A 23,859-nucleotide genomic window follows, 5' to 3' on the forward strand; every position below is an offset into this window, starting at 1 on the left:
ATTTGTGGCCCCATGCCTCCCTGGAGCCCCTTGTGCACTGCTCTGTCTCACCCTTGCAGTTCCTCTATGTGCACCTGCTCCCCTGCAGCCCCTTTGTGTGACCCCTTCACCTGCAGCCTCCCTTTGTGCTCATGTCCGACTGGAAGCTCGGCATGTTGTCCTGTTGCCCCTCTTTGCAAATGCACGCTTGTTTCCTTGTCCCTAAGGTAAACATGTTTCCTCTTGGAGAAAGTGCTTCCATGAAAAACCCAACAAAATCTGGGGGTGATTCTCTCCTCTTCTCATCCATTGGATGGCATAAATGCCTTACGATTTCCACTGTGGGAAGGAGATGGATTGGAATTTGAGAATTCCCACAAATGTGCATGCTTGTGGGCATCACATACTTACTAAGTAACACATGTCTTGTAATGCCCACTTCCCATCCTTTACATGGGATTTACTACACCGGAATTATCTGCACTTTTGGCAGAGTAATCCAAAATAGTAAATCAATTCACACTTGCCAGGAATTCTTTTGTGAATTGCTGGCAGGCGTTAATTTCAGTTTTTTCACCCATATATAATTTTTTGGGCCAAAAATACCTTTGTGAATGGGACCCATAATCTGGAGTGTTCTGGGATATCATACGTTGTGTTTAGGATTGACTGGAAGGGTTATAAGCATCAGAAATGTGTGAGGATGAGATGTACACTGGGAAGATATTTGTTTTAGGAAGTAAGGGCCGGATGAACAAAGCATTTTTCCAGTCACAAAGTGCCGTTTGCGACCGGAAAAATGCCTTTTCGGATGTACAAAATGCAAAATGTGATTCGGTAACTGAAAGGGGCGTGTTTTATGCGTCCCTTCCAAATACTGAAATGGTATGGTATGTATTAATATTTTGCGACCGAATTCTGGCCGCAAAACAGTAATACTTTATGACCATTTCAAAAGTGGTGTTAACAAGTGGGAAGGGAATGTTGCAAAAATATATTTTAAGAGTAGGCAGTGGTACAATTTTTTTCATTTTAAACTTATCCCGTTTTCCTTTAAGGAAAACAGGCTGCAGTTATAAAACAAAAGATTGCTTTATTAAAAAGTACTCGCAGACATTGTGGTCTGGTGACCCCAGCAGGCCACTATCCCTGTGATGGCAGCGAATCGTAGTGTTTTGCAAATGCGACCAACCTCATTAATATGCATGAGGTAGGTCTATTTGTGACCCATTAGGATTCGCTAATGAAACTCAAATGAGTTTCATACATTAGGAATAGCGATTTCCTAATTGCTGGAAATTGCAATTAGAAAATCGCTATTTCTAACCTTCGTACATCCAGCCCTTATATATGAACAGATATTCATCGGATTAGACACATTATTTATGGGTGGCTTTCACTATCAATTCTATAATCGGAATGATGGTTTAATGTTATAAGTTGCTAAGATTTCTAATCAGGAGCACATATTAGTCCGGATCAATGCTGATACAATAATTTTGTTGTGAAGGAGGCCTGCAAATCAGGCACATTTGAGAACCTAGCCACAACTGCAACCCCTCTTTGAAATAAGAACATTTTTCAAAGCTATCCGTGGTTTACATGGCTGAGTTGAGTGGAGCAAGTACATCAACTAAAGAAGAAGAATGGTTTGTACTGGTGATGCAGCTCAGACCTGGAGCTTTGAACTGTTATGTTTCACCAGCATTCTGGACTCCGGTCTGCACCTCGGTTGTATTTCTCAATATCTGCCGAAGGAGAAGGGTTTACATATCTTGTGAGCGGGGTGTGCGTCCATGGCAGTGGTAGAAAAAGTGAAACTGTTTTCAAGGGAATACTCTGGCAACTGTTCAGAACTAATTTTATACTTCTTGTTTCCAAATCTGCTCTAGGTTGTGATCACTGGATTCCACCGCCTTCTTTCTACAACTATTCGACGCCTTGGTCACCTGATGAACCAACAAAGAAGTTATGGCTTTTTGATATTCTACAGGATCCTCAGGAGAGGAATGACTTATCAGAAAAATACCCCCGTGTGGTTAAGAAGCTGCTCTCCCGACTGCATTACTACAATCATCATTCAGTGCCCGTTTGCTATCCCGATGATGATCCGCGCTGTGATCCAAGAGCCGCTGGAGCCTGGGGACCCTGGGAATAGACCATTGCACTTTGACTGGAAACAAAAAGGGACACTTGTTAGGAGTGTGATCTCATAGTTTTACCCGATGCTGCTTTGAATCACATGTTCTCGTTTATGTGCTTGTCCATCTTCTTATTTCTTAATTAAAGGATGTAAATAGTTCTGTAAAGGAAGTCCTCTTGCTCCTTCCCTGCTTTAACAAACGTTTACCACTTAGCGGAAGCACGTCTCTGTGTTGAACATTAAGCAGTGATGTTGGAGACTGCCAGTGCTCTATGTAAACCATGCTGTTCCCCCACCTCTGGATGGAGCAGACGGATCACAGGTTTGGCGGGTGGCGCATATGTTGTTTTTGATGGATGGCCCACATCCACCAAATGCTAAATGATCCCTTAAATGAGTAAGAGGAACACTTTACTATACATGAACTTTAAACAAGCACATAAAACATCAGGATCTCACTCAGTCATGAAGCGGCACTTTGCCTCGGTGCTGCTGGTAACAATTTACACCATGTAAGGGCCACTTTACGGCTTCATTTTTTAACGTGTTAGTATGTGATTAGCTTTCTTTTTTGGTTTCCACTTTTACTGAACCTGTTTTGATGCAGAGCATTGTAGTACCTATTGGAACTGTACAAATGTAGATCCCATAGATCACGTGTTCATTGTAATATCGCCTAATGTTGATCTAGTAATATGGGCTACCACTCTCTAGTAATATTTTGGTTATTCGTTGCGTAGCCTCTTTTAGAATGCCACCTAAGTGAAATTCCTGAAGACCCTCTGCCATTTCAGAATAGTTTCTTCAGGGCCAGTAAACTTGCGTCAAATATCTAATCCCCTTTCAAAGAGGAAGGCAAATTTATTAATATCACAATTTCAAGCTTGTATTCAGACCAGTCTTCTTTGGATAGAGATGGCTTTGATCCACGCTAGTGGTTCATCGTCTGCTGTATACCAACATGTGTGGCTAGCCTGATCCTTCATAAGTGCTACTTACTATTCTTGAGGCTACATGCTTTGCTCAATTGCCATCATTCGCAAATGGAAATTAATAATCTTGTCCACGGCTGGAGATTGATTACTGCTGAACTCCAAATCTATTTAAAATATATTTGTTTCTTTAATCTATAGTTCTTGGTAGAACAGTTTTGTTTTTTGTTAGTGCTCTATTTCAGCATTGCCCCAATCAGTGGCACACATTTTATCAGCTATTAAAAGATCAAATTCTCGGCAGCTCTGTTAAAATTCAGTGTGGTTACCTCTAAGCTATGAACAGAACTGAGCAGTAAGTGCCCCACTGAGCTCTCTTGTTTGCTCACTGGGAAATTTCCAGTGCACTTCAAAATAGATCAGATTGAGAGACAAACGTCCTGTGATACTCAAGTCTTACCGAAGTCCTGCGTTGTGTTTTGTGGAGGGCTCCTTTCACCACTGACACATCCTCTGAGCACTGATAAATAACTCTAACTAGAATCAGGTGCTGCGGAAGGATACAGTAAGGTAGTTCTGGGAGAAGAGGAGGGTTTTGGAAAGGCAGATGGTCGTCAATAGAGATAGGGTTTGAAGAAGGCAAGTTCCAGATTTGGGCGGCTCGCACAAAGAAATATCTACCTTCCATTCTTACTGTCTACATTTTTGGGAGCGCAGAGAAGTGAAGAAGCAAAGTACAGATATGAGTAGGCACACAAACTTTAAACCTACTGCAGAAATAAATTGACACATTCTTTGGTTGGCACGGTAGACTGCACACAGGTATCCTCGTTTGATTGTTTCTCCTACTGATAGTTGATTAAGCCCTTGAATCCGAGATTTAATTGTAGAAGCTGTATTTTGCATGTGCCAGGTTTTTGTTGCAAAGAAATTGGCTTACTAAGGATAAGCACTAGTCGCAAATTCCAGTGTAGAGAGAGCTGTGGCTATTTGTACTTGTACTCTGTGAGAACATGCTAGATAATGAAAGCATTTTACAGAATGCAAAAGCTAACACCCAGACGAATCACCTTACGTCAGTCAGTTGTTGGTAATCGGTCCAAACTACAGACAAATAGCATTAGCGTAGGAGCGGGCCTAATGAGGCAGCCAGAATTTGATTGGCCACGATTGAGTCATCTCTGTATTTGCAGAACTGAGTTTCATAAATGTATAGAACATGCACTAATCTGTCATGGGTAGATTCTAAAAGTCTCATGCAGGTGAATCCAGATTACAAACATCAAGATGTGATCTGTAGGAGTGTGGATACGTCATTAGGGCAATACTATGTGTAGTTGAATTTTACATACTTTCTTTTTTTTTTTTTTTTTTTTTTGGTCTACAGTAGGTTTATTCATAATAGCCAAAATGAAAGTGTTCTCAATCATTCAGTTTGCCTGACCACCACATGGTCCATCCAATGGGTCTCACTTATGAGGGAGCTATCGGCTTTCTCAATGTTTTTTTAGCCATGCCGCACAACAAAGAAAGAAAAGAACGGATATAGACAATAGTTCTTGCTTAGGAGAGACATATTAGCTTTGCCAATGCTAGTTTTAAATGGCAAGGCTTTCAGATGTGCCATGGATCTTATCCTTTCTGAGGGAGGAATAAATCGCCGCTCAAGCAAGCACTTAAAATGCAGGCAGCAACAATGGAAACAATTTAACTTTAAGTGAAAAATAAATCACATAACTGGCACCCGAAGTGCAGGGAATATTTATAGGCTGATTCAATGTTAATCTGAATAAAACAGGCGTAACTATATTTATCACTTGAGAAAGGTATTGTTAAGGCTTGTGTGATCAATTTGCACAGGCTTAGTGAAATCATTCAAAGTGAAAGGAGCCAATGATTGTGCGTAGTAGCCTGACCCATTACTGTCTCTCTGTCGGAGCCCCCGTCTGCGCACGCGTGCCTGTGTCTTTTCAGAAAACGCTCATATATGAACGTATATTATGAAAAATTCTGGGGGGGAAACATTATTGTAAGGCAGAACGTTAACAAAAGCCTAAAGGGAACTAACATGGAGAGCAGGGATGCACGAAAGGCCCAAGAGGGGAAACTAACAAGGCAGGCAACAATATTTTCCTGACTATTCTCTGGATAATAGCGCCACGGTTTGTACAATTTAAAACAATCCGTTTCATCAAATTATGTCCATGCAACGTGTTTCTCAGAGTAAACAGCTCTAATACTCGGACCTCTTTTTAATGGAATGACTGGAGGCATAAAAACACATTCCCACAAACAGCTCAAGAGTCAGAATGTCACTGAACATTGTGAACAAGTCCTTCTCCCCGACCACAGCCCAAGCAATCACCCTAAAATTAGGAATCCTGCATCGGTTTTACGTGGTGCGCAGGGGGCAGGGCAGCCAGCCAACTGAGATGATGTTCAGAGAGATATTGCTACCAATTGTGTTCACCTTTATTCTTTATAAGTCACGACTGTTACAAAAAAGAAAAAAAAACTCAGAATGAAGCATTTTCTTTTATTTCACATGTTCCAGTGCCACAAAGAAATCCTTGTTAGAAATTCTTGGAGACAATTCCATCGTTCTTGGCCAGCCTGAGGATAGAATCATCAGACTCACCCATCCTACGAATTGCACCGCAGATTGCATACGTTTTGAATTGTCCAACGACTCTGCCTGTGACCTTGTCAACCTCAGCTATGTTCATCTGAATAGACGCATGGTCCTTGGCGCCAATGATTCTGTTGCTTGCAGAGCATTTACGAGGAACGTACAGGTCCACGAACTCGCCGGCGTCGTTTTGCATGGTTACTTTAGTACAGTGTCAAGCTGACCTCCGCCTGCAAGAAATGGTCGACAACGAAAAGCGAATTTTACATACTTTCAATGGACATATTTACAATCTGAGGTTGAGAGTGGTTGTACCAGAATTGCTGAATGTTTTGGTAAACACTTAAAGCTAGATTACAGGTCTTCAGATTGCACGACCTAAAGCTTGGCCAACAGGCCTTATTTTACCTTACTCCGGGACGAAAACCACAATGTTAAAGGAACATCTTGCCTGGCATTGTAAAGCAACTACTGGCACCTCTGGCCCGACTGCTCATATGATAGTGAATCAACACCCCGTATCTTTTCCTAACTATTTGCAGTGGTCCGTTGTTTCCTGACTAGCTTTGCCCAATGCTGCTTCCAATAATACATCGCCTGTATACAGGATTGCGTAATATGAGGTAGTTTGCCGTAAAGTGGATAAATTACAGGTACAATTCCCTTTGGTTTAAAAAAGGATAACTGTGAATTCAGCAAACTTACTATCCACTACTGTCGCACGCCTCGGATTAGTCTTAGGTGACTAGTTTTAGTCTGCCCCACCACGAGTTAAAGTATACAAAAAAGTGAAGGATGGAATTGTTGAATTAATCTCAGGCACTAGAAAATTACTCGGGCCACAGCCCAATCCATCATTATTTTGCATTCCATGCAACCTCAGCTTGGACCCAACCACATGCAAAACAGTCTTGACCCTGGTCCAAGGGAAACAGTCCAACCCAAACTGTCAGTCCAGGTCCTCCCAGCACTGGAACACAAGCAATCCAGGACCAGTTTCCCCCTAGTTAGGGCTCATCAGCCAGCTATAGCTTTGTTCCAGTGACAATCTGCAGACAATGTGCATGGGACCCATGTCTGGGCATACCCGTCCCACTTATGTTGACACACTAAAATATACACAAATGTCATGGATGGAATGCTTGAATTAATCTCAGCCACTGATAATTACTCAGGGCCGCATCCCAATCCATTGTTATTTTGCACACCATGCATCCTCAGTTTGGACCCAGCCATATGCAAATCATTTTTCACCCTTCTCGAGCTGCAGCCAGCAGCTCTCCAATTCTTAAATCCTGTTGAGACCTAACACAGTCTGGCTGCTCAGCTTTATGGCCTGCATCTCCGACTTGCTGCTGCCTGCATCTAAGGATGGTACAAAGCCAAGAGGACAAGAGCAAAACCCAGAACCCCAGACACTGCCCAGGAAGTCTGTGATGACAGGGACTGTGGCTGAGAGTCATACTATGTCTAGGGGTCTCTGTCCATATGTGAATGGTTGCATTTACAGGAGTGCGTGTGTGGTAGTAAGCATGTATGAATGTTTGTCTTCTTTGTATATGTGCCTGCTTGGGCTTGTGGAGGAGGCGGTGATGCACTGATTGGTGTCTTACTGTTGATCCTGGCATAATGTGGCAAGCTATAAGGGAAATTCTTGACATCGTTGTGGCTGTCCTTGGCATGATTTTGACCATGTTTAACTTAGTGGGGGCATTTTGGTAATATCCTGGTTATGCATTGTAGGGCTTATCTGGCACTTCAGCAAACTATTGAAGTATTGAATCACCACCCTTCTTCCTAACTTCTAGATTATAACCAGTTTATGTAAAAACTTTCCTTTAAAATGCAAAATGTCCATGTTTTTTTCAAAATTTGATAGTGCTAAAAAAAACTTTACGTCCAAGTAACTTTCTAGAGAGTTGAGCTTGCACGCTGCGTACGTTACAAAGTGGTTATTTTATCGTTATTTAAAATTATCTGGGATGTCACAATATTATGTGTACATTTGAATAAAAGCCCAAAGCATTAATATACCGAGGCACATGATTAGTACAGTCTGAAGAGGCGAGGCAAGTTGACATAGGAAAAACCCATCAAGATCGAGCTTTATACCCATTGTAACAGGCAGTACCTAGAGGGGACCTACTCTAAAGTCAGCATCAGATGTACCGGCCTGGCAGGCAGTATGGTAAAGGACTAAAGCAGAGAAACAAGTGTCCGCAATTTCATGCCATTCTCCCTGAGCACAACCTGAGAGACCTAACAGTGTGTATCCCCAATTTCCTCATCTGAACACTGGTTGATGGTTTCATCTCCTGCACTGTTTGGGTGTGCTTCATCCTCTTATCCAAGATAAAGCTTTTCCTACTTAGAAACTCTTCGAAAGAAAAGCAAATACATTCTCCATTACATGTAACTCAGTACAGTGCAGTCTTTTTTGTCTTCTTAGAAAATGTCGATTTAGATAAGTGTTCACGGTTCAAATCCTTATCCTTGTGTATAAATGAAACTGAATCTGTGCGTTAACTACTTTTAAGTACAAATGTATTTGTTGTTCGCAAAGCATTTTATTTTGAGGTCTCGCCTAGCATTGAGGCGCATGCGTTGCTCGTTCTGCGAGATCTCTTGTAATCGAGGCGATTTAGGGAATGGAAGCTCCGCCCATCCTTTCTATTGGCCAGCGTCATCCTTTATAGTAAACGCTGGCCTCCGATTGAAAATGAGGCTTTATGGTGACCCCCTGTCTCCTTTAGGCCCCGCCCATCCAAACTCGATTCTGTACTGGCGGTGTTAGACTGTCTCCTTTAATTAGTGGGTAAGCACTTTTTGTTTCCCCTTCCCTCTGTCTCTCTCCCCGGGCAGATAGAGATCTGCAGAGACACAGCTACTTTATGCACTACAGGCTTCTGATTACTTTCAACATGCTGCGCTTACTTAAAGCAGATTTTTAATCTGAATCCAACCCTGTCCATGACCCTTTTACTCTCGCTCTCTCCTACCCCTCTTTGTCTCTTCTGCCCCCCCACATCTCCCCCCTTCTCCCTGGACTCCCCCTGGCTCCGGTCCCAGCGCTGACAGGAAAATGAAACTGAAAGAGAAGGTGCGTCTCTCCTCCCTCCCCGGCTCTGCCCACTTTGGGTTTCCCCTTCAGCCATCAAAGCCCGGGAGGCAGGAGCTGGTGAGCAGCGAGGCGCTGTAGATACCCCGGGACAGGAGCTGGTGAGCAGTGAGGTGCTGTACATACCCCCAGGGCAGGAGCTGGTGAGCAGTGAGGGGCTGTAGATACCCGGGGGCAGGAGCGGGCAAGCAGTGAGGGGCTCTCCGCCCCAATTATTGAGCCCCCTACTGTTGCCACCTCTGCCCCCACTCGTCTCTGGCCATCCTGTGATCCGATAGTGCTTCCGCCCTGTCTACCCACAGTCTTCTGTCCTTTGTGCTCTCCCTCTCCACCCACGTTTACTTCTACCTCTCACTTTTCTGTGCTCTCTGCCCTATCCTGACTTCTGACAGTACTCTTGTGCTCTCTGCACTATCCTGACTTCTGACTGTACTCTAGTGCTGTCTGCCCTATCCTGACTTCTTGCAGTACTCTAGTGCTGTCTGCCCTATCCTGACTTCTTGCAGTACTCTAGTGCTGTCTGCCCTATCCTGACTTCTGACTGTACTCTAGTGCTCTCTGCCCTATCCTGACTTCTGACTGTACTCTCGTGCTCTCTGCCCTATCCTGACTTCTGACAGTACTCTCGTGCTCTCTGCCCTATCCTGACTTCTGACAGTACTCTTGTGCTCTCTGCCCTATCTTGACTTCTGACTGTACTCTCGTGCTGTCTGCCCTATCCTGACTTCTGACAGTACTCTTGTGCTCTCTACCCTATCCTGACTTGCCATATCCTGACTTCTGACAGTACTCGTGTGCTCTCTGCCCTATCCTGACTTCTGACAGTACTCTTGTGCTCTCTGCCCTATCCTGACTTCTGACTGTACTCTAGTGCTCTCTGCCCTATCCTGACTTCTTTCAGTACTCTAGTGCTGTCTGCCCTATCCTGACTTCTTGCAGTACTCTAGTGCTCTCTGCCCTATCCTGACTTCTTGCAGTACTCTAGTGCTGTCTGCCCTATCCTGACTTCTTGCAGTACTCTAGTGCTGTCTGCCCTATCCTGACTTCTGACTGTACTCTAGTGCTCTCTGCCCTATCCAGACTTCTTGCAGTACTCTAGTGCTCTCTGCCCTATCCTGACTTCTGACTGTACTCTAGTGCTCTCTGCCCTATCCTGACTTCTTGCAGTACTCTAGTGCTCTCTGCCCTATCCTGACTTCTGACTGTACTCTAGTGCTCTCTGCCCTATCCTGACTTCTGACAGTACTCTTGTGCTCTCTGCCCTATCCAGACTTCTTGCAGTACTCTAGTGCTCTCTGCCCTATCCTGCCTTCTGACAGTACTCTTGTGCTCTCTGCCCTATCCTGACTTCTGACTGTACTCTAGTGCTCTCTGCCCTATCCTGACTTCTGACAGTACTCTAGTGCTCTCTGCCCTATCCTGCCTTCTGACAGTACTCTCGTGCTCTCTGCCCTATCCTGACTTCTTGCAGTACTCTAGTGCTCTCTGCCCTATCCTGCCTTCTGACAGTACTCTCGTGCTCTCTGCCCTATCCTGACTTCTGACAGTACTATTGTGCTGTCTGCCCTATCCTGACTTCTGACTGTACTCTAGTGCTCTCTGCCCTATCCTGACTTCTTTCAGTACTCTAGTGCTGTCTGCCCTATCCTGACTTCTTGCAGTACTCTAGTGCTCTCTGCCCTATCCTGCCTTCTGACAGTACTCTCGTGCTCTCTGCCCTATCCTGACTTCTGACAGTACTCTAGTGCTGTCTGCCCTATCCTGACTTCTGACTGTACTCTAGTGCTCTCTGCCCTATCCTGACTTCTGACTGTACTCACGTGCTCTCTGCCCTATCCTGACTTCTGACAGTACTCTCGTGCTCTCTGCCCTATCCTGACTTCTGACAGTACTCTTGTGCTCTCTGCCCTATCTTGACTTCTGACTGTACTCTCGTGCTGTCTGCCCTATCCTGACTTCTGACAGTACTCTTGTGCTCTCTACCCTATCCTGACTTGCCATATCCTGACTTCTGACAGTACTCGTGTGCTCTCTGCCCTATCCTGACTTCTGACAGTACTCTTGTGCTCTCTGCCCTATCCTGACTTCTGACTGTACTCTAGTGCTCTCTGCCCTATCCTGACTTCTTTCAGTACTCTAGTGCTGTCTGCCCTATCCTGACTTCTTGCAGTACTCTAGTGCTCTCTGCCCTATCCTGACTTCTGACTGTACTCTAGTGCTCTCTGCCCTATCCTGACTTCTTGCAGTACTCTAGTGCTGTCTGCCCTATCCTGACTTCTTGCAGTACTCTAGTGCTGTCTGCCCTATCCTGACTTCTGACTGTACTCTAGTGCTCTCTGCCCTATCCAGACTTCTTGCAGTACTCTAGTGCTCTCTGCCCTATCCTGACTTCTGACTGTACTCTAGTGCTCTCTGCCCTATCCTGACTTCTTGCAGTACTCTAGTGCTGTCTGCCCTATCCTGACTTCTTGCAGTACTCTAGTGCTCTCTGCCCTATCCTGACTTCTGACAGTACTCTTGTGCTCTCTGCCCTATCCAGACTTCTTGCAGTACTCTAGTGCTCTCTGCCCTATCCTGACTTCTGACTGTACTCTAGTGCTCTCTGCCCTATCCTGACTTCTGACAGTACTCTTGTGCTCTCTGCCCTATCCAGACTTCTTGCAGTACTCTAGTGCTCTCTGCCCTATCCTGCCTTCTGACAGTACTCTTGTGCTCTCTGCCCTATCCTGACTTCTGACTGTACTCTAGTGCTCTCTGCCCTATCCTGACTTCTGACAGTACTCTAGTGCTCTCTGCCCTATCCTGCCTTCTGACAGTACTCTCGTGCTCTCTGCCCTATCCTGACTTCTTGCAGTACTCTAGTGCTCTCTGCCCTATCCTGCCTTCTGACAGTACTCTCGTGCTCTCTGCCCTATCCTGACTTCTGACAGTACTCTTGTGCTGTCTGCCCTATCCTGACTTCTGACAGTACTCTTGTGCTCTCTGCCCTATCCTAACTTGCCCTATCCTGACTTCTGACTGTACTCTAGTGCTCTCTGCCCTATCCTGACTTCTTGCAGTACTCTAGTGCTGTCTGCCCTATCCTGACTTCTGACTGTACTCTAGTGCTCTCTGCCCTATCCTGACTTCTGACTGTACTCTTGTGCTGTCTGCCCTATCCTGACTTCTTTCAGTACTCTAGTGCTCTCTGCCCTATCCTGACTTCTGACAATACTCTTGTGCTCTCTGCCCTATCCTGACTTCTGACAGTACTCTTGTGCTGTCTGCCCTATCCTGACTTCTGACAGTACTCTCGTGCTCTCTGCCCTATCCTGACTTCTGGCAGTACTCTTGTGCTCTCTGCCCTATCCTGACTTCTGACTGTACTCTCGTGCTCTCTGCCCTATCCTGACTCCTGACAGTACTCTAGTGCTCTCTGCCCTATCCTGACTCCTGACAGTACTCTAGTGCTCTCTGCCCTATCCTGACTTCTGACTGTACTCTAGTGCTCTCTGCCCTATCCTGACTTGCCCTATCCTGACTTCTGACTGTACTCTCGTGCTCTCTGCCCTATCCTGTTCTGACTGTACTCTCGTGCTCTCTGCCCTATCCTGACTTCTGACTGTACTCTTGTGCTCTCTGCCCTATCCTGACTTCTGACTGTACTCTAGTGCTCTCTGCCCTATCCTGACTTGCCCTATCCTGACTTCTGACTGTACTCTCGTGCTCTCTGCCCTATCCTGACTTCTGACAGTACTCTTGTGCTCTCTGCCCTATCCTGACTCCTGACAGTACTCTTGTGCTGTCTGCCCTATCCTGACTTCTGACAGTACTCTTGTGCTCTCTGCCCTATCCTGACTCCTGACAGTACTCTTGTGCTCTCTGCCCTAGCCTGACTTCTTGCAGTACTCTAGTGCTCTCTGCCCTATCCTGACTTCTGACAGTGCTCTCATGCTCTTTGACTTTCTGCTACCTGCCCTTTATCCTTTGTGCGCCCTCTGCTCCTTGCCTACTGTCACATTCACCCACACGCCAGCTGTCTCCTTCGATCTCTGCTGCCCCTTCGCTCACTGCCCTCTGCTCACTGCCCGCGCCTCCCTGTTCTCCTTGTTTATTCTGCCCTTGGACTCTCTCGCATCTTCTCTCTGCTCACTGTCCCTGTCCTGTCTGCCCTCCCCCTGTCCTCCGTGCCTGTTCTACCCTTGGGGTCCGGTCTCTTCCACCTTTCCTCTCTGCCCATCGGCTCTCTGTCTCTACCCTTTATACCCTCGGGGTTCACTGTGCACTGTCCCTTCACGTGCTCTCTGCCTCCTGCACTTCCTGTCACGTTCACCTTCACGCTGCCCTAGGTTTCTGCTTCGTTTCCTCCCTGCTCTCTGCCCCGACCCCTCTCTGGCACCAGTGGCACTTTGGGGCCCCGGCGCATATTTTCCTCATCTTTAGAGTTTGACCCTCAGCAAGAGAGAGAACAAGCATTTGCAATGCAATAGGTCTCGCATTTATGCGAGTTTGTGCTATTGACATTGCAAATGACAATGCCTTTTATTTATGTTTTAAAAACGAAAACAAAAATAAAAAGCATTGTCATTTGCAATGTCAATAGCTCAAACTCGCGTAAATGCGAGACCTAATGCATTGCAAATGCTTGTTGTTTCTGTGTACAGCTTCACTATGTCTCCCCTAATCCACCATTCATTAAAAAAAAAATCATGTCCAGGCATAGTTACCGCTGTCATCTGCAGCAGCCTTGTGATTGCTGCTTTATCAGAAGACATTTTCGACATCTGTATTGAATAAATGTTGGCTTTTTGCGATTGGACTTCCAAGAAGCCCTCCAGCGCTGTTTAATTCCTTCAGCATTGAGCTGCCAACGCGTTCCAGGCTCCCCCCAGGCCCTGGCAGCACACCGCTCGGATCACATGCTCCTGGACGGGGATGGGTGACTTTCCCCCAGCCCGGCGAGGAGGCAGCGTTGCATCTTCCCTTCATTTGCTCAAATAATCAATATCAGCTGGGGCATGGCTCCAGCTCAGCATAGATTTTATTTTCTATGGGAACGAACCCGAATTGATTAGGATTTTCCATAGTTTCAAAAATGTAAATTCGCATCTGTGTTTTTGCACTTAATTCAAAATTAGAACCAGGCACGTTACGTCAGTCCGTTGCTAGGTAACGAGAGAGAATCAGACCGTGGATTAGCGCGAGGGTAACAAGCCTTTCCTCGTTTTATTTTTAAGAATCAACTTTTATTCATTTTCAATATAGAGAATAACTCCAAGCAATTGGGGGTGCTACCAATCTCTGAAAGCAACAGCAGCTCGTGCCTCTAAGCAAGAAATTGCTGAACTTCTTCCGTTTCACCATCAAGGCTACTCCAGTGCTCGAGATGGAAACATGAAACTGAGATGGAAACGACGGAACACCGGTACTCGCCCTCTCAAAATAAAAACTCAGTACAGGACAGTTTAAAGCACTGCTACTGACTGAATCCCCCGCATCTTGTGGAAAGCCCAAGACCCTGCACGATGCTCTCATTCATTTTCACACTTTGCAACCCAGTCATTCACAGCATTGTTCTGCACAGTTACATTTGCACAGGAACCTCTTATAGCTTAAACTTTGAGCCTTTTCATAGGTTTCCTAGATTCCGCTGTGTCCGTTCGAGCCTCCGTCTTGAGTATCAATTCATTTAGCTTGTCAAGATTAGTTTTGCGCAAACATTTTGTCACGCCGGCGTAATTGGTATAATTTCAGTCATTTCTCGTAACTAATTTAGCGCGTAATTACTCACTTTGCATCCCTTCGCGTAAAAAGACTTCCTTTAGGGGAGAAATCGTAGAGTGAGATGTAGGGAAACATTTCTTCATGAACATGAGTGACATCACACCAACGTGAGTGACAGTTCCCTTAACGCGGCAGTCAACAGGTAGATTTTGTTTTACCTAGGAGAACACTCCGGTATTTTTTGAGCACCAAACTAAAAACCAAACGCTCAACAGGAGCGGAAGTTCCTCTAATGTGGGCAGTCAACAACTAATTCGGGAACATTGTTTTGACCAGAATACATCGTTTGGGTAATTTTTGAGTTCCAAACTACAAATCCTAATTTGAGCATCAATGTTTTGAAAACAATCAGTTTTTACCTGCCCACCGCCCCGTGCCTCTTATGGGCCCTAAATGGGCACCTGAAATAATTTAATTAATTTATTCGTTTTTCCTTGCACCCCACTGTCTATGATGGGAGTCCCATAGGCCCTGGAGGGACACCGGCAATTATTTAATTCATGTATTTGATTTTTCACTTACCCTGTGCCAACCCTTAGGTTCCATGGGTCATGGAGAGAGACAAACTCACCTTTTCCTCGCTAATTTCATGCGAAGAATATTTACTTCATACATGGTTTGGGTACTCTATTGTTAAGTATTTGTGATGGTGATGATGCTGACTTCACTTGTGTTATACTGGCTGGATTTAGACTGCCCATGCTTCACTAACTTCCTGATTTTTAACATTTTGCCTGTGTGCAGATGCACAAAACATCACACACGGAACTGAGACGCAGAGAACGTAACTGAGACGGCGAGAAGTTTGCAAATTGGCTTAGAGTCAAACGTGCTAAGTGCCTCTGCTTGTGCTAAGTGACAAACACTAATGCTAAGAAGGTGACCCCTAAAGATGGAGGCCACTGCCTACAAAGTGGCCAGCGAGAAGAAAAAGCCTATCGCCACCACTACCCAGAAACATGACATGGCTGCTGAACCCTCTTCTGGGCAGGATCACTCCTGCATCCAAAAGCACCACCACCAAAACCTAAGCCGATGTCTCTCTGTGCTGCAGTGATTTAACAAAAGTTCAAGGGGCCCCCGCTCCGTATTTATTCCGGAGCCCTCGGGCATAAGTACTGTGCCGAGGAGGCCCCCTGCAGCTCGGGCCCCCCCGCAGGTGATGCGGGGTCCTGTGTTACACCCCTGAGTGGCTGCAGTCATGGAAAACAGTGTATCCGAAATGGATTTGTCTCAACAGTTAACTGAATAGTCTCAGGAAATTCAACAACAGAAGTCACAGCCAGCACCAGGTCAAAATGAGCAAACTGTTGTTGAGATTGTTCTTCCACCATCAGCTTTACGATCTCCTGCTGGGAGAAGCAAGAGCACTCCCATCTTCTCCCCACCCCTCTTCTGATGATCTGGATATGGACTGGACCCAACCGAGTCTGATACAGATACCTGCCACTAGAGACAAGGCTAAAGGAAGGTACCCGAAAGACTTGTAAGTGAGTAAGGTGCTAATGATTGTCCATGTGGAGAGTAGCACAGAGGAAGTACAGCTACCTGTATTCAGCCGGCTCTGAGGCATGTGGTTCCACCAACACAACCTGCTTCCACATTTATAAGACCCTTCAAACCTGAAGTCGCCACCGCCCGCCCCCTGACAGTTGCAGCATGCACTACAGAATGGCAAACAACAAAACCACCTAACTTCACCTCCAGCTCTTCAGCGTTGGCACAATAACAGAGCTCTCCTCCCCAGTTTGGGACTTCTTTACGCTTAGCCCACATGAAGAGCACATTGCAGAATGCTCCATTTGCTGCAAGAAAATTTGTCATAGTAAGCCAGGGGGTGTATTATAGACGTGCCCTGGGGGCACAACGGGCATTTGCGCCCACTTTGAACGCCCCTGGTGTTGTAAATTGGCAGCGATTGGATTAGCATTAGCGGAATCCATCTGGTATTTAGAGGCTATCTTGTCCATGTTGTAGAATCCATTTTGTATTTCTGGCAGCCATCTTGTTTGCCATGTGCTCACCATGTGCTTTCTCCTCCCTTAGTGTTGACTGCTCTTGCAATCTACCTAGAAACAACTATATTTAGTATCTTCTACTTCCGCACATGCTCAGTTGAGTTTGCAGCTGCTAGTATCATGTAACTGTCAGGATATGTTTACCAGTGTTAGCAAACTGTTAACTCCTCCCACTTGTCGACTCTGCAGTTTCTGTATGACCATATGTGTGCATAACTCCTCTCAAGTATACTTGTACCGTCTTCTTTTAGCCCCTGTGTGGGTATAAAAAGGACCATGGCCCTTCTGTTCAGTGTGCTACTACATTCAATACCGAAGGGTGCTGTCTGAATGTAGTTCCACCTCATGAGGTTTATTAAACTCTGTATTTTGTATTTCAGTTTCTGTGCCAACTTCTTTCCAATAGTCTGAGGACTCTGTGCAGAGAAGGGCGAACCCCTTGCACTGGTAGGCCTAGCTGAGGACTATTTTCTACAAATTGGCGCCCAACTCGGGGCTCATCGAGAACTCGGATGCCCGAAGGATTGGTCGCGACGAAGGATTGGAATCTCTCTCTGGACGTGATCACTGCCCGATAAGACCCGAGTCTTGGCATCCGCGGCGGCTTTTCCTTTCTTTCTGATCTGACCATCCAGGTGGCGCCGGTCCTCGACTGAGATCTCTTCTGTTGATTCGCCGTGCAGTGACCATTTGGTCGATTTTAGAACTTGGCAGGATGAATCTGGAAACCAAGTGATTGGTAAGTGTTCTTCTGCGGCGCTTGCTGTTGGTTTTGATGCCTGGGATTGGTAAGGTAGTTTAGTAACGCTTACTGTGGCTTTGAGTATTGTATATTTGTGTTGGCCAACTTGGTTTGTTTTGACATATGTGACTTGCAATTCACATAGGCAGGTAATGAGGAGAATTTTCTCTAACTGAATTGATTTGAACGGCAGATCGTACTAAAGGTACCTTAAGTGCTACTTTGCTTATAATACTGCATATTCTGCACTATTTTTGGCATGCCTGTCTTTAGCACACTTCGTAGGATGTGTTGCTTTTGTAATGGTACCACTTTGAGTCTTAATGAAGCACAACCGGCCCCCCCGGAGGGGACGCCTAATAGGGATATGTATATTAAGTATGGTCTTTCTTCTATAATGTACGGCACATTATGGAATAAATACACGCGTAAGGATCCTGAGTTGTGTTGGCCTATGTATGGGTCATTTGATTTACGAAAGATTGAGTACGTGGAGCAATGTATGTTTAAGCGAAAGACTAGGCACGATATGTTTGATTGTGTACGAATGTGGGAGAAAGAAGTGCGTGAACGGATGAAACGTGAGCAAGCCTTGATTGGAAAAGAACAGCGAAAAAAAGTTTATGTGAAAGCATTAGAGTTAAAGAACAAAGAAATGAAAGAGTTGAAGGAGAGAGAAGATAGGGAGCGCGCTTTAAAGGTAACTGGCCAATACCCTGTTCGGAGGCCCCTTTATCCTATACTTAATAAACCACAAGATGATTCCTTATTATTAGATCGTCCTCCACCTCCGTACACTGTTCCTTCTGCCCCCCATGAGTTAGATGAGGACTCTAGTTTGGAGGAAGATAAGACACGAGAAACTCGTTCTATGTTAACTACTGCGCGCTCATCTCAGCTTCGATCTGCTGCTCGTAAGGCAGCTCATGGAACTACCACCGCTTCTGAAATTCTTGATAGTATGAGAGGGTGGTATGAAAGAGAGCATCTGTATTTTACTGAGGTGTTTGCCGGAGAGGTCCTTGAGTTATTTAGGAAATATTCTGAGGAGTTAGAGCCTAAGGACATAACAGATGATTATAAGCAAATGCGTGATGGTCTTTTTGTTTTCTCCCAGGTGGCTGATACAATCACGCGTTTGGTTAAACTGCGCGTTGATGCAGTCCGTTTGCGAGAGGAGAAAAAGACTGCAGACGGGGCTGCGCAGACATCTCAGACCGGCATGGCACAAGCTTCTACCTCCGGAACAGATAAGATTATGATAGTCCACGCGAAACCTATGCGGGAGGCCGCGCCCTTGTATGTTCCTCCTAAAGGACAGGGTACAAGTGATAAGGCCTCTCTTGATGCAAAGGGTTATTTTATTTATAATTGGGTTTACACTCCTTGGAATAGGACGGATGTTATGGCACTTAAAACTGCATTGCCTGATCCGCGGAAAAATCCAGCTGCTTTTTATGAGGAAGTTGAGGGTGCTATTAGCTCTTGCACTATGACTTTGCCTGATATTGATTTATTTTTCGGATTGATATTACCACCTGATATGTGGAGAACTGTTCGTAAAATTGATGATCATGCAGCTTTTGGGGCATTATGGAGAGACTTAGAACGAATGGATGCTGAAAGGGAACCCGCACAAAAGCCATGTCAGTTAATTTTAGATCTTCAAGCAGCTATATTAGTTAAGTTAAAAACGATTATTCCTCCTAAAAATATAGATTGGACTGTTTTAGCATCTTGTAAGCAAAAGGCAGATGAATCGGTCTCTGATTTCTTTACACGCTTTGAAGAAGCATTCCACGATTTTAGCGGTCAGTCTTTGACAGATGACACAGGCAGACATCTGTTTGTCGATAAATATGTCGCAAACCTGTTGCCAGGAATAGCTAGTCGCCTAAAGGCCAGTGAGAGTTCATGGACTACGTCTTCCCCAGTCTCCCTTTTGACTATGGCTCAGTATTATGAGCGCCAGGAACTAGAGGCTAAGGGTAATGAGGATAAAAAGACTAAAGAATTGAAAACGAAGATTATGTTAGCTCAGGCTTATGGTCCGTCTTTCAGAGGTAGCGATAGAGGTGGACGTGGGTCCTATGGTTCATCTTTCGCTTCTTATACTCGTTCGAATTTGTCTGCTGACCAGTGTGCATACTGTAAGAAATTTGGCCACTGGGCTTCGGATTGCCCAGCACTACGTGCTCCACAGTATACACGTGGTCGGGGACAAATGAGAACTCGACCAGGATATTCAGGGCCTAGAGGAAACACAGGTGATCATGCTAGGTTTGATACTAATATACGTGGGCAGGATGGGTTTAACACTTTTGATAGAAGGAACCAGTATCACATGTCTGATTATGTGCCATCTGGTTTTCAAGATTCTGCTCATGCATAGGATTGCCTAAGATGGGGTAAGGAATCAGTTGAAGTTCCAGTAGATCAGAGGGGTCCCTATGTTACAGCAAATGTCTTGGGCTCCACTGATCAGTTTCTGGTTGATACAGGAGCTACTCGTAGTGCCTTGTCTAAACAATTGGTCCCAAGGGCTCCCCTGTCTGGCTTAACCATTACATCGATAGGCTTCGATGGAACCCCTTCCCTTAGCCCATTGTCGCAACCACTTGCAATCCATGTGGATAAATTTACTGCTCCATGTCCATTTTTGCTTTCCCCGAATACACCAGACAATATTGTGGGTCTTGGTATGCTTAAGTATTTCAGGGCTACGATACGCTGTTCTCCAAAAGGTGTCCGTGTTATCTTGAATGACAACCATCCGGTGGCGGAGAGAGCTTGTCTTGTTAAAGAGGATATTGCATTAGCCTCACTTCCTAGTACTTTGTGGGCTACTTCAGATACTGATGTAGGGCAAATGGTTATTCCACCAGTACATATTAGTGTCAAGGAGGGCGCTGTGTTGCCACGTTTGCCTCAATACAAAATTTCACAGGAAGGTGAAGAAGCACTCACATGTATTGTCCGTGATCTTATTGCAGTGGGGGTTGTTGAGTAAGTTCCCTAAAATATTTGTAACAGTCCGATTCTTCCTATTCTGAAAAAAGATACTGACAGTAAGGTCTACAGATTCATTATTGATTTGCGAGAAGTTAACAAGATTGTAGTACCACAATACCCTGTGGTTTCTGACATAACAACACTTCTTACTTTGGTCCCCCCAACTGCGACTACATTTTCTGTGATAGATTTGAAGAATGCTTTCTTTTCGATCCCTATTCATCCTGATAACCGATATTTGTTCGGTTTCACTTTGAATAATCGATCGTATAGATTCTGTAGAGTTCCTCAAGGCTATACTGAGAGTCCTAGTATTTACAGTCAAGCATTAAAAAGACAACTTGATTCTTTCGTTTTGCCTGAAGGAGTGGCTCTCGTACAATATGTCGATGACATCTTGTTGGCAGCCGACACCTCTGAACAGTGTGAAAAATGTACTTTGTCTTTGCTGTCATTTCTTGCTTCCCATCATCACAAAGTATCACGAAAGAAATTGCAATATTGCAGACCGAAGGTAACCTACTTAGGTCACCTTCTGTCTAAGGAGGGACGTGCACTTACACCAGATCGCATTCAAGCCATTTTAGACACACCAGTGCCCCGTACTCAGAAAGATGTCCGTGCATTCATTGGCCTTACTTCTTTTTATAGGCAATGGAGATTAGGATTTTCACATATTATTAACCTCTTCAGTGCCCATGACGAGATAGTCTCGTCATGGAGCACGGTTGCGCTGTGCCCATGACGAGACTATCTCGTCATGAACCCCACCCACTAATGCAACGCCCGGCACAGGAGGGGGAAAGGGCGTGGCACTGAAGGGGTTAAACCCTTGCTGGCACTTTTAACCAAAGACACCCCAATGCCCCTTCCATGGACAGATGAGTGTGAGACTGCTTTCTGACAGTTACAACAAGCTCTTTGTTCAGCACCAGTGTTAGGAACTCCAGATTATACGAAGTCTTTTTCATTATATGTACACGAGAAAGATGGATGCGCATTGTCAGTTTTAGTGCAGACACACGGCGACAAACAGCGTCCCTGTGCATATTTTTCAGCAGTTCTTGATCCTGTTGCTCGTGCGTTACCTGGATGCTTCCGTTCAGTTGCAGCAACAGCTGTGTCAATACGTCAGAGTGAAGGGATAGTTTTGTCACATAAGATGTTGGTGTTAGTACCCCATGCGGTTGATGCCCTTTTAAATCAGACGAAGACGCAACATTTAACTAGCGCTCGTCTGACAGGATATGAATTGACATTGTTGGCCCCTCACATTACACTAAAGAGATGTGCGACATTAAACCCAGCTACTTTGTTGCCATACCCGGTGACTCAGTCTCAGTCACAGGAATCTCATGATTGTATATTCCTTACTGAGGAACAGACAAAGGGTCGCGTTGATTTGCAAGACACTCCCCTTTTAAGTGTTGATGGGGAGCTATGGGTTGATGGGTCCTGTTTGAAGTTACCAGATGGTACAACGTCAGCTGCATATGCAATTACAACACTTCAGACGGTAGTTGAGACAGCTCGTATCCCACAGAAGTCAGCTCAGGCAGCTGAGCTAATAGCATTGACACGAGCGTGTGAACTCAGTACTGACTTATCTGTGAACATTTATACAGACAGTCGCTATGCCTTCGGAGTGGCTCATGATTTTGGGCTACTCTGGAAGGAGAGGGGTTTTCTTACATCCCATGGGGTGCAAATAATGCATGGAGAATTAGTGCATAATCTCTTGACTGCTTTAACATACCCGAAGAGAATAGCGATTGTTAAATGTAGCGCACATAAGAAAATAGTTGATAAGATAGGGCGAGGCAATGCTTTTGCAGACCAAACAGTCCGTGAAACTGCCATGCAGCGAAGCACCACGTCCATGTATGTAGTGAAGTCACAGGCTGAACGCTTGCATGGTACTAGGCAGGAAGTGTTAGATATGCAGAGATCTGCTTCTGCAGAAGAAATTGAGCAATGGTCCAAGGAAGGAACATTGGATGATGAGGGCTGTTGGAGAAATAAAGAGATGAGTAGGTGGAGATTGCCGACAGCTTATTTACGACCTATGATTCATATGGCACATGGGCCGGCACATGTTGGAGCCTCCTCGATAACGAAATTGCTTACGCAAGTTTGGGAGCATCCAGAAATTGCCGGCACAGCTAAAAAGATGGTACAGTCCTGTCTGATTTGTCTTCAGCATAACCCTGGAAAAGGGACACAAACTCCAACAGGAGGGTTTGCTACACCAACTGCACCTTTTGAAGTCTTGCAAATGGATTACATCCAGCTTGAGCGCTGTAATAACTTAAAGTATGTCCTAGTAGTGTTATGCGCCTTCAGTAAGTGGATTGAGGCATACCCTACGAAGGACAATACAGCTCTCACCACTGCAAAGGTGCTTTTGAAGGAATTCTTTCCTAGATTTGGTGTTTGTAAATTTTTATGGAGTGATAACGGTCCCCATTTTATTGGGCAAGTTGTCGAATATGTCTTGAAGGGGTTAGGAATAAAACAAAAGTTCCACGCCGCCTTTCATCCACAATCAGCAGGGTTAGTGGAGAGGTATAACGCCACACTTAAATTAAAATTGGCGAAAATACTAGCCTCCACATCCCTGAAATGGCCAGACGCGTTACCTTTGGCACTGTTGTCCATTAGATCAGTGCCACATTCGCGGTCTGGCCTTACTCCCTATGAGGTGGTGTTCGGCAGGCCTATGAACATTTGGAGAATTCCTAAGCCACGTCCCCTACACGACGTACCGTGTGTATTGATGAGTGACTATTTAGCACAATTGACTTTCAGTTTGGTCTCTATTCATCAACAGGTTCGAGAAGCTCTTCCGGACAGGTCTGCAGGTGAAGGCCATGGACTTCGGCCTGGAGATCAGGTGATGATCCGATCGTTCCAGAGGTCGAGCAGCTTGCAACCGAGGTGGCGCGGCCCGGAGCAGGTGCTCCTATCGACGAGAACTGCGGTTTGAGTAACGAATAGGAGGAATTGGGTGCACTCCACCCACTGCAAGAAAGTGCCGTCTACCTTGGTGGATCCTGTTGCTTTGATCGACCATCGGGACATCTTGGATACAGAGAAAGGCCAGGCCATATCACCTGACGAACCTGAGGAAGTCTTCCCGGACCACACGATTCCTGGAGTATCCCGATACCAACTGAGACCACGGAAAGAGCCTGCATCGTCAAAAGAGACTGGTTGAGCAACCTCCCTGGGTTAGTGAAACGGAATGCCGATGTGGCAAGGGGGGGGGGATCAGTTCTGTGTAGTGTAGCGACACCCGTCTTGACCCTCGGTGAAGAAATCAACGGCTGCCCAGGGATAAGAGCTCCAACGGTTGCTTTGACAAATAAGCTGATCATGTCCACAATGAGATCCACTGTTTCTAAGAAGAAGATCATTTGTACTATAGGGTTTGTTATTGCTATGGTGGCTGTAGCAGTAACAACTTGGTTCATTGAGAAGGTGGCTCCTGCTCGAGAACTTTTGATTGCCACCACTCCGGTAC

At 45.4% G+C, this 23,859-nt stretch overlaps 2 protein-coding genes across 2 annotated transcripts in view; one reads left to right on the forward strand and one right to left on the reverse strand.

The window, feature by feature from the left end:
• Positions 1-2,288, forward strand: part of ARSB (arylsulfatase B) — a 281,980-nt gene extending 279,692 nt beyond the window's left edge. The window contains exon 8 of the mRNA XM_085632256.1: positions 1,872-2,288. Within this exon, the coding sequence (XP_085488382.1) occupies positions 1,872-2,137 (266 nt within the window). The 3' untranslated portion in view covers positions 2,138-2,288. The remainder of the gene's footprint in view (positions 1-1,871) is intronic.
• A 3,282-nt stretch (positions 2,289-5,570) lies between these two features.
• LOC146865451 (small ribosomal subunit protein eS21) lies at positions 5,571-5,939 on the reverse strand. Its single transcript, XM_085632257.1, has one exon. The coding sequence runs from the start codon at positions 5,877-5,879 to the stop codon at positions 5,628-5,630; it is 252 nt and encodes an 83-aa protein (XP_085488383.1). The 5' UTR covers positions 5,880-5,939; the 3' UTR covers positions 5,571-5,627.
• Positions 5,940-23,859: the final 17,920 nt, after the last annotated feature.

The sequence above is a fragment of the Triturus cristatus genome, chromosome 2_1 (genome assembly GCF_964204655.1).
Source record: "Triturus cristatus chromosome 2_1, aTriCri1.1, whole genome shotgun sequence".
Taxonomy (NCBI): Eukaryota; Metazoa; Chordata; class Amphibia; order Caudata; family Salamandridae; genus Triturus; species Triturus cristatus.

Bases quoted from the DNA above. Each gene is read 5' to 3' on its own strand.
- LOC146865451 (XM_085632257.1), bottom strand. From the start codon at position 5,879: ATGCAAAACGACGCCGGCGAGTTCGTGGACCTGTACGTTCCTCGTAAA.